This window comes from Dama dama, chromosome X, assembly GCF_033118175.1.
Source record: "Dama dama isolate Ldn47 chromosome X, ASM3311817v1, whole genome shotgun sequence".
NCBI classification, from domain to species: Eukaryota; Metazoa; Chordata; class Mammalia; order Artiodactyla; family Cervidae; genus Dama; species Dama dama.
In genome coordinates, this window is record NC_083714.1 from 103,692,555 (window position 1) to 103,704,028 (window position 11,474).

Consider the following 11,474-nt stretch of genomic DNA (forward strand, 5'->3'; position numbering starts at 1 on the left):
AATGAGCTGGCTCTTCCCATCAGGTGGCCAAATTATTGGAGATATAGCTTCAGCAACATCCTTCCAATGAATATTTAGGGTTGATTTGCTTTAGGATTGACTGGTATGTTGTACGGTCCAAGGGACTCTCAAGAGTCTTCTCCAGCACCACATTTTGAAAACATTAGTTCTTTGGTACTCAGTCATTTTTATGCTCCAACTGTTGAATCTTTACAGGACTACTGGAAAAACCATAGTTTTGACTATGTGGACCTTTGTTGGTTAAGGACAACAAGAATATGGGGAAATGTGTTAACATTTTAGTTAATATATGTGATATGTATTTTATATATATATATATTTATATACATATATATATATATACACACACACACCATGTTTACATTCCATTTTCCTATTAGGATATTATTTTTTCACATTGATAAAATGATATGAATATAAAAATATAAAAATTTCCAAGTCAGAAAGTAGAGTTTTACTTCATTTTTCATCATTATTAACTTCTTGTTAATAGACCTTTAGGATGGTCTCGATTTTTCTGTATAAGACTTGCTCTGGTTATCATACATTTAGTTTTGCTTGATGTGCAATGACTAGGTAAAAAATGTTCTTACATTTAAAAGATACATAGATAATACCATACTGCCCTTCAGAAAAGCAGTATCCACTTATCCACTTAGACCCCTACCAAAAACGTAGAATTTCTTTCTCAAGATTTTCTCTGCTTTCATCAGTGACCATTTTATATGCAAACAAATACATCTTTGGTGTTTCACTTTCCACATTTTTGATAATGTGTAAGGTTAAGAATTTTCTATATGTTTAATGTCCATTTGTATTACTGTTTATATGAATAAGCTGTTCATACTCAGGAATTTTTTTTTTTTTGCACTGATAGAGATCTTCATAAATTAAGTATATTAGTTCTTTCTTTTTGTTGTTGTTGTTGCTTCAATTTTTTTTTTATATTCTTGCTTTAATTCTTCTCTACATTACCACGATGAAATATTTATCAAAGTCCAAGAGATTATTGATATACAATAATGAGAACACATTAACGGAGCTATTCACCATAAATTCATCACTGAAGTAACTGGAAAAAAAGTTTATTCTGTTTATGCAGTATTGAAACCAAAACATTCAAACATCCATAAAGTGTAAAACTCTAAGTATTATTAAATAATAATTAATAACTCTTTAATACTGCAACATCTTGAAATATCTTCCAAATGACCAAAAACAGATTAAACTTTGTTCAGAAATAACTTCAGTTTCTTTTACACAGAACTGTATATTTAAAAAAACTAGTAATCTATGAAGATATACACAAAACCCTGAACTGACTAGATGCCTCATGAATAATACTGCACACTGTTTTGTTGTTATGGATAAATGAGCTTATAATTCAGTGAAACCCATTTAAGAAGCTCTAGTCTGTAGAATGACATGTTCAAACTGTTTGGCCCTATTAGTTTTATTTAAAAAAAACTTCCCATTCCTTTATAAGATTTTAATTCCTCTGAATATCACTTTTAAAAGGCTTGACTTGATTGTTGTCATAATAAACCACAGGCCAAGTGCAACCCTCTAGTCTCGTCTATAGGCTCTACATGAGTTTCAGCTTTGTGTAAGCCACACAGTGACCTTCTCATGGGTTTTTCACTGGCGATTTCATAGTCTAACGTTAACACTTTCTACAAAGTATCCCTCCCTTCTCTAGGCTTGGGTAGAATGTCAAATTAATAATGACATGTGGTGTTCCTTAGCATAACCTGCCAAAATGTGATGATTTCCTTGGAAGAAAAGCCATGGGCTGCAATCACACGTCTGAGCTGACAGACATCCAAATGGATCCTATATAAAAAGAAAAGGTTGGTGTCTTCTGGAATATGAATGTCCACTTTTAATAAATTCAAACAGATCCCAACATAAACATCTTCAAACTTGATGGGTTTTACGTGACTCATCATTTCATAGATTCTCGGCACCAAATCTCTGGACATTATATAACCCAACCCACTGCAGTAAGGTGGGAACACCTTGAAGGGATATTCCTGGTATGAAATATGGGTTTTCTGATAAAATCCTCTATAGGAATAATTATCAATTAGAGGATAACCTGTGAAAAACTTCTCTGAGTGGTTTAAATTTAAAAGATACTTCACTAAATTGCCAGTATTGACGAAAACATCAGTGTCTGTCTTCATGATATACCTGGCGTTGGGGCAAAACTCAGTTACCCACCTAAACGCCATTATGGTTTTCAAGATCAGATTATTGTATGTGTCTAAAAAATCCTGTCGTATTATGTCCCCATAAAGGAGGTGTTCATCCTCTAAGGATAATGCTAACACTTTGTCTTCCTTTTCAGCCTGTTGGCCTAATAAGAAAAATGTAAGAACTTCATATCCCCACCAAGACTTCTTTTCACCCCAGGTAACTCTAATGGCCTGCCTGGCTTTCACATCTGAGGGGTGTGAGGTCACCAGGATGACAAGAAATGGGTTTTGATGAGAGCAGTTTGAATGCTCTCGCAGTGTGAAGCGGAAGTCTTGTCTGTAAATGGGCTCATACTCATAGAAGTACATCCAGTTCACACGCTCTATCACGTTGTAATGCGGCAGGCTGAGGTACCACATCACCAGGAAACTCAGCAGCCACAGCAGGAGGAGGCTCCATTTCAGGGATCTGAGTGACATCCTAGCCGGAAGGGTGGTCAGGAGTGCCGGGGCCATTCACAGAAGCTCAGAAGCATGCAAGCCTCGGGTTCCAGCCAGTTCCCAGAGAAACCTTCTTTCCTGGTTTTTCTCTTCTGAGTGAAAGACCTCCAATTTCACCAACTGAGCATTTGATAGCAAGTAGCAGTCAAAATAATGCTTGCAATTTCTACTGAAAAACAGAGACTCTCAGACTGGCTTAAAATTCTGCTGTATACTGCTTATAAGACACATGCCTGTAGAATTTCACATGAGACTAAAGTACCAGCTGAAGTGTTTTGTTTTCCATATTCCATGCTTAATTACAAGATTTGCCATGAACTCCTCTGTCTAAGCCGCCTGGGGGAAAAAAGGGCCAAAACACAAAGCCGTTCCCAGCTGAGGACTGCAAACTCAAATCTTCTTTACCTCTCCCGCGCAGGGCGCGCACCCCGCTCCGACGCGAGCGGGCGGCGGACTGTCCCTCCCCGCGCGCACACGCAGCCTCCCGCAGCCACACACACGGCCGGGCGCCTGCTTCAATTTTTAAACACTTCCCACTACCAATTGTAGAAATCATTTTAGTTTAGGCTTTTTAATGTTTAAATTTTTATTTTATTCTATATTTTCTTATTTTGTATAGTGAGAGGTAGGGATTTAATATTTGTTTTAAATGTATAGTCAGTTTTACTAACATCATTTATTGGACAACCTATCCTTTCCCCGCTAATTTGAAATCCCATATTCATCTTGTATTGAATTCCTATATATGTGTATCTGTTTCTGCAGTTTCTGTTCTGTTTTAGTGATATTTTTGTCTGTTGTTTTTTTTTTCTTCCCAGATGAAGACTGTTGTAATTATTTTGATACTAGCTTTAACATCTGGTAAGGGAAGTGCCCTCTCAGCAGTTCATCTGCTAAATCTTCCTGGGCAATTCTACATGTTTTCTTGAATTGTATTAGATATGTAGATTGATATCAAGAGAATTGACATTTTTGCAGGACTGGGTTTTCACCTGAGGAATGTGGTAAGTTACTCCATTTGCCTTCTTTGTGTACCTCAGTTAAGTTTTTTAATGCACTTTATATATTTATTGGACTTTTACTGTTAGGGTTTGAACTTTCAAAACAATGTTGAATAATAGAATAGGAGTCAACCTGGTCTTGTTCCTGACTTTACTAGAAATGGATTTGATGTATCATCTTTAAATATACTTTCAGGTGACTTCTTAAAATGCTATTCATCAAGTTAAGAAATTTGTCTTTTTAAATTCAGAATTTTTTTCAAGTCAGGGATAAAACTTGAATATTGTTTATTTTGGGGATCTCAGAATAATCATATGGCATTTTTTTACATACTAAATGTATTGAATTACATTATTGGTATGTTGACTCATCCTTGTGCGTTTGGCCTAAACTCTACTTCACTATGGTGTATTCTTGAAGTATGCTCCTGGATTTGATTCACTAATATTTCACTTAGAATTTGTACACTTAGAATTATTTGCTTAATTTTTAATTCTCAAATATCTGAATTTTTGTCAATTACTTATATTCATACATCCAGAATGATTAGTATACAACTCGTATGGAAAACTCAGAAATTATGAAAGTCAGTATTCAGGATCCTCCTCTCTTCTTCCTAGAAATGCAGCCAACTGGTCTAGGGAGAAGTATCAGGCAACAAACCTCACTTAAATAATTGAGACCAATTTGGGTATACCATGATCTACTGATCTACATGGAGTTTTCCTGGTGGCTCAGTTGGTAAAGAATCTGCCTGTAATGTGGAAGACCCAGGTTTGATCCCTGGGTTGGGAAGTTCCCCTGGAGAAGGGAATGGATAACCACACCAATCTGGCTTCCCAGGTGGCGCTAATAGTAAAGAACCTACCTGGTAATGCAGGAGACAAATGAGACATGGGTTCTATCCCTGGGATGGGACAATCTCCTGGAGAAGGACATGGCAACCCACTCCAGTATTCTTGCCTGGAGAATCCCATGGACAGAGGAGCCTGGCAGGCTACAATCCATGGAGTCACAAATAGTTGGACATGACTGAGTGACTGACACTTTCACTGTCACTGATCTACATGTGATGTTTTAATGATGTCACCCATGTCATGACATTTTTGTCTTTGTCCTTCTTATTCTTAGGCTAATTCTAAGACGGAAACATGTCCCTGCTTAGTAAAATATTTTCTCTTCCAACCTCTGGTCCAGACTCTATCTCAGCTTTTCTTGAAGAACATTGCTGGGCCTGAGGGAGAGCATAGGAGAAATATTGTCAGACATCAAATTTAGTGTTCTCTGTTGTTCTGTAAGCTCACTCAGTCTTCTACCTCTCCCTCATCTCATTTAGGGGAATCAGTGGGATGTTTTAGTGTTGTCTTCATTTATTACCTTCGACAGTTCAGTAGATGTAATTTTCCTTTCTCTTTTGGATTCTTATATATTGCTTTCCAGTAGAAACTGGGGAGTTAATTTGTTGTTCACCCCCCCCCCCCCCACCTATAAAACCTCTTTTTATTGAGGAAGGAAATTAGCATCCCCAGTTTGGCTTGTAGTGTTCCTTTGGTCTTGACTCATCACACTCCTGGTCATGTTGGATAGATAATTCATGTTACTCAACTTTGGCCACTAAGATCTCAACTCTGTACATAGAGTACCTGGCTAATTCCCTGGTTAGGAAATAATTACCCTGAGAGATAAAGCTATAATAACAAAACACAATAGATGAGATTGGATGGGTTCCAAGGCTTCGATTAACTGAAGTCTTTAACATTTCTATAAAGTGAATGTATAACATGTCACTCAGATGGTTTGGTGAATCAAATAAACATTAAAGAGAGATTAACTGAGGTAAGAGATGGTGCCCATTAGCAAAGAAAATGCTTTTACCTGTAAATCTCTGTTTTGGCGTTTAATGCTATTAGATCCCAATGATGTTAGATGTTAAAATCATAAAATTCACTCCTCTACCTCTGAATTCATACTCTCCAAGAATCTTTTAGACTAAGAAAAAGTTAACTAAGTGGATAGGGGCAATAAGGATGCCCCCCTGTGAGCTATATTTCATGTAGTAAATTTGAAAACTGGGGTACTAGTGTAAATATATCACTATCCTCTAATTTCTCTCAGCTTGATAGACTTCTGAGGACCATGAAACCTAAAGAACTAACTCATTCAATCAAATATTCAGATATACATGGAGAGGAGAAACTCTTGATCTCAGTGAGTTCACCTAGACAAGTGTCAGTCTGGGAAGTCTTGTGGAATAGGCCGACTATCCTTTCTTTCCTAAAGACATGCAGTATGTGGGCTAAGTTGATTCAGTTATGTCTGACTCTGTGTGATCCTATGGACTGTAGCCTGCCAGGCCCCTCTGTCCATGGGATTCTCCAGGTAAGAATACTGGAATGGGTTGCCAACCCTTCTCCAGGGGCTCTTCCTGACCCAAGGATCAAACCCACATCTCTCATGCCTCCTGCATTGGCAGGCAGGGTCTTTACCACTAGCACCACCTTGGAAGCCCCCAAGACATGCAGACCTCACCCTAAATTTTTCAAACTGTCATATTTGCTATGTCAGTGACTTGAAACAATTCACAGTCAGATTCCTTAGGCTATGAAAGATCATATTCTCAAAACACCCACCTGATGCTTCAATTTTTTCTATTGTTGTTGTTCAGTTGCTCAGTAATGCCCGATTCTTTGTGACTCCATGCACTGCAGCACACCAGGCTTCCCTGTCCTTCACTATCATCCAGAGTTTGCTCAAACTCATGTCCATTGAATTGGTGATGCCATCCAACTATCTCATCCTCTGCCACCCTCTTCTCCTCCTGGCATCAGTTTTTCCCAGCATCAGGTTGTTTTCCAATGAGTCAGCCTTTCCCATCAGGTGGCCAAAGTATTGGAGCTTGAACTTCAGCATCAGTCCTTCAAATGAATATTCAGGACGGGTTTCCTTTAGGATTGACTGGTTTGATCTCCTTGCTATCCAGGGGACTGTCAAGAGTCTTCTCCTGTCCCACAGTTCCAAAGCATCAATTCTTCAGCGCTCAGCCTTCATTATGGCCTAACTCTCATATCCATACTGAAAGGTTGTTGCTGAACCCACGAAAAGACTCCGGGATTCTTGGTCTCCGGAGGAGAAGAATTCAATCCGGGGCCAGAGCTGAGGCTTGGTTGCTCAGAGCTTTTGTGCAATAGAGTTTTTAAAATATAAAAGGGATAGAGAAAGCTTCTGACATAGACATCAGAAGGGGGCAGAAAGAGTATACCCCCTTGCTAGTCTTAGCAGTGGAATTATATACTCTCCAATTAGTTATTACAGTGAATCAAAAGAATGTCTGGAGGTCGTAAAGACCTCACCAGACCTACTCTCATAATTTACATTTTGAGATAACAGAATTAGCCAGAAGATTTTTTTCCAGAGACTGTCCTCAAGCAGGATACATTATTGTTATATAATCCTAAGGAATGTAGAGGGGGAAAAAAAGTTTGCCCTTTCTTCCTCCTTGAGAATTCCAGACTCCTCTCTCTATGGGGACCCCTAGACTTCCTATCAACCGGCCTAGGAAAGGACTCTCTCATTCCCCCCTTTTCTTTTAGGAGAATTATGTTGCCAAGGGAAAGGGGCATTGTTTTTGTTGCATAACTACTTCCTGCTGTTTAGGTGCATGGTCCCTAAATTGTTAAGGCAACATATTCTCCTAACCCTCATATTGAGGGTCTCTGATCCTGGGGCCCCAAGTAATATTTGGAAGAGGCTGTGGCACATGTAGGAGCTTGGACAACCATTTGTAACTTAAAAGCCTTCATGTGACTAGAAACAAATCCAATTACACAGTTACAGATGCAAGGAGCAAACAGCAAAAATAGAACAATCAGAATTATTGTAATTAAGATAGTTTTCCACCATGGGGAACTAGTTAACATCTCCCAAAGTGAAGCAATTGAGGCTTCAGGAGTATCTATAGCCCCAATCATCTTGGTCATGTGTTTAGTAAAATGAGTAACATTAGTGCTCATATCAGGTATATAAGTACAGCATTGGGTATGAATAATGGCACAGGTTCCTCCTTATGCAGCTGTCAGAATATCTAAAGCTAATCTGTTTAGTAAAACCACCTTTCTAATTTGTGCTTGTTCAGCATTAAGAGCTGAAATAGATTTTGAGAATCTTGTAATGCCTGTTGAGTAAAATTAGTCAAAGCATACACTCGTAGCATAACATCTCTAGTTCCCAAAGAGGGAACAAACACTGCAGCCGAATAATCATACCAGTGAAATACAGACCTTACCCACCGAGTTTTAAGGTGGGGTAATTAGCAGGCTTTTCTGGAAGCTCTGAAAATATAAAGCTGTGAGTAAAGGCTAGACCTAGGGTGCATCTCCCTATCCAACCACGGGGAAGCCATGCCCATAGGTAAGAGCCACACATCCAATAAGTCCTGTTTGGAGCAAGCCAGTGTGACTGAGATATGCAGTCCCAATCAGTGCCTGGCCAGAAAAAGGGAGGACCTGAATTGGGGTTGGGAAACACGGGAATGATTACATTGCATATTTCCTGAGGCAAAAATATCAAGTATTCCCAATCACTATAATTAAGTTGTTGACTAACTTCTGGCGATGGCTCTATTTGTTCCCAGCATATAGGGGCAGTAGATACTAGACGTCCTTTTTCAGGAGTTAGCCATATAACCTCATCTCATATTTGATAAACTTCAGGTAAAAACCCATTAGATCTAGACCTATTTGCCTTATGTGTAGCAAAATAGTCATTGAACCGAGACAATGTATAATCAAAATTAAAAGTCACATTATGTCCATAGTTAAAGTACAACGTGTTGCGCCAGTCCATTTTAGGGATGTTAGATGTCATCATTTAGGAAGAGGCATCGCATATGATTGTTTTCAAAGGTATTCACAGACTTGGAGAAAGTCTGTTCCTTGAAGTGGAGATGTCCACCACGGGAAGACTTCCACTGATGAAGAGGGGAGTGCTCCACAGACCCAGCAGTTAGACTGATTGTGAAATGCTGCATAGGAGTGAGCCCAGGACAGGAAGGAATTGTCTTGAGGATCAAATGGCAGACTCAGGACATTTGGAGTCAGCAGAAGTAGGCTCACATAGATTATCAGGCCCACCTGAAAAGTACAAAGTCAGAGCATAGAAAGTAAAGACATAAAATGAAATCACTTAGTTCTGGTCAGGGTGCCACCTCTTAACTCGAGTGTGGTGTACCCACGAATCAATTCCTGGCTGTGGGAGAAGAAAGAATAACCTGGTAAGGGCCTTCCCAGAGGGGTTCGAGGGATGGGCCCCCAGATCCCAATGTTTTTATGAGGAACTCGGTTCCTGGCTCAAATAGAGGCTTGCTTGACTCAGAGGCTGGGTCAGGAGTCATCTCCCAGAGTTCTGTTGATGCCTGTTGAAAAGCTGAGAGCTGGGTTACATAATTAGTTAATTCCAAGGCTTCAGGGTCTATAACAATGTCTGTGTGTAAGAAAGGCCTTCCATAAATACATTCGAAGGGGGACAGTCCCTCCTTCTTTGGGGCAGTTTGAGCCCTCATTAAATCTATGCGTAGGTCTTTAATCCAATTGTCCTGCGTCTCTTGAGTTAATTTGCTCAGATGTCTTTTGATAACGTCATTAGCTTTTTCAACCTTTCCTGAGGATTGGGGTCTCCAGGAACAGTGTAAGTGATACTCTATTCCTAGAGCTTTAGACACCCCCTGAGTTACAGCAGCTTTAAAGGTGGAGCCATTGTCACTCTGAAGGCTCCATGGCAGCCCAAACCTGGGGATAATTTCATGGATTAAAATCTTTATAACCTCCTTAGCCTGCTCACTATGACAAGGAAAGGCCTCAATCCATCCAGTAAAAGTATCCCCCCAAACTTGTAAGCAAGAATACCCATTAGCTTTTGGCATATGAGTAAAATTAATTTCCCGGTCCTCTCCAGGATACTTTCCACTTTGTTGTAACCCAGATTTTGCTAGCTTTTCAGTCGTTGGGTTATTTTTCTGACAAACCTCACACCTTTTGATAATGTTCTTTAAAGTTTTCATTACATTTTTACCTTCAATCAAACAAGAAGCCATCTGGTAAGTACTCTCTGCAACCAAATGAAAACTCTGGTGTAAACCCTTAAGAATTTTCCATTGGGCACTTTTAGGAATTGTCCATCCTCAGACTGTAACCATCCTTTATCAGTAATCTTTGCTCCTCTTTTCTCATATCTTTCTGATTTTTTCCTCAGTATATTGTGGTTTTTCCTGTTCCACAGGACCTGTCCAGATCAAAAGCGTCAGTAGTGAGGAGGTTTCGTAAAGCGCCACCTTTCTGGCTTGACAGTCAGCCAGCTGATTACCTTCAGCTACTTTACTCCCATCCCTGTTGTGTCCTTTGCAATGCATAACAGCTAATTATTTAGGACAATATGTAGCAGTTAAAAGTCTCTCAATCTCTCTGAAATGTTTAATAGGTTCTCCTGTTGCTGTTTTAAGCTGTCTTTCTTTCCATATTGCAGCATGAGCATGTAAAGTCAAATAAGCCACAGCCACAAGCTCTGCTAACCGGGCACTGGTTCCCTGGGGGAGAGATTTTGCTTCTGAAACCTGTTCAGCAGTCACCATGGAGTAACCTGCTTTACACTTTCCATCCCTAACAAAAGAACTGCCATTAGTAAATATTTCCATGTCAGGCTTGTCTAATGGGGTATCCATTAGATCTTCCCCAGCTGCATAGTTTAAAGTTAGGGATTGGGAACAATCGTGATCAGGTGTTTCATTTTCCTCTCAGGAAGGAACATGGCAGGATTTAAATTTCCACAAACTTTAAGCTTAGTTACTGGTCCTTGTAACAACAATGACTGATATTTAAGAAGCCTACTCTCTGTCATTCAAATATTAACCTTAGAATTTAAGATTCCACTCACATCATGAGAAGTCAGTACAGTAAGGTTTCGTCCATTAATTCTTTTTAAAGCTTCAGGTGCTAATAAAGCCGCTGCCCCAATTACTCTTAGGCAGTGGGGCCGCCCAAGTGAAACTATATTCTATTCTCTGCTTAGATAAGCAATACGTTGCTGGTGAGGCCCTCGGGGTTGTGTTAAAACTCGCAAGGCCACACCTTTTCTTTCAGTGACAAACAAATTAAATTCTGACCCTGTGGGCAAGCTCAGAGTGGGAACTTGCAGGAGAGCAGTCTGAAGAACCTTAAAAGCCTTTTGAGTACCTGAAGACCAAACCAGTTGGTCGGTTTGGGCCTGCTGAGTTTCAGCTATAAGTTTATATAAAGGCCGGGCAAGTTCCTCATAACCCGGAATCCAAATTTGACAGTAACCTGTGATTCCCAAAAATCCTCTCAATTGTCTTAAAGTCATAGGTAGGGGATGATTTAGTATAGGTTTAATTCTCTTGGGGCTTAATTCTCTTAGGATACATTATTGTTATGTAATCCTAAGGAATATAGAGGGGGGAAAAAAGTTTGTCTTTTCTTCCTCCTTGAGAATTCCAGACTCCTCTCTCCATGGGGACTCCTAGACTTCGTATCAAATTGCCTTGGAAATGACTCTCTCAATACATGCCTACTGGAAAAACCATAGCTTTGACTATACAGACCTTTGTTGGCAAAGTATTGTCTCTGCTTTTTAATACACTCTCTAGGTTTCTCATAGCTTTTCTTCCAAGGAACAAGCATCTTTTAATTTCATGGCTGCAGTCATAGTCTGCAGTGATTTTGGAGCCCAAGAAAATGAAGTCTG

The 11,474-nt window shown here is 39.5% G+C and overlaps 1 protein-coding gene across 1 annotated transcript; it reads right to left on the minus strand.

The window, feature by feature from the left end:
• Positions 1–961: 961 nt before the first annotated feature.
• Positions 962–3,141, minus strand: LOC133051884 (UDP-GalNAc:beta-1,3-N-acetylgalactosaminyltransferase 1-like). The gene has a single exon (XM_061136556.1). It carries the CDS (start codon positions 2,733–2,735, stop codon positions 1,740–1,742), a length of 996 nt encoding a protein of 331 aa, XP_060992539.1. The 5' UTR covers positions 2,736–3,141; the 3' UTR covers positions 962–1,739.
• Positions 3,142–11,474: the final 8,333 nt, after the last annotated feature.

Excerpts from the sequence above, each read along its gene's own strand:
- LOC133051884 (XM_061136556.1), bottom strand. The coding sequence starts at position 2,735 with ATGGCCCCGGCACTCCTGACCACCCTTCCGGCTAGGATGTCACTCAGA.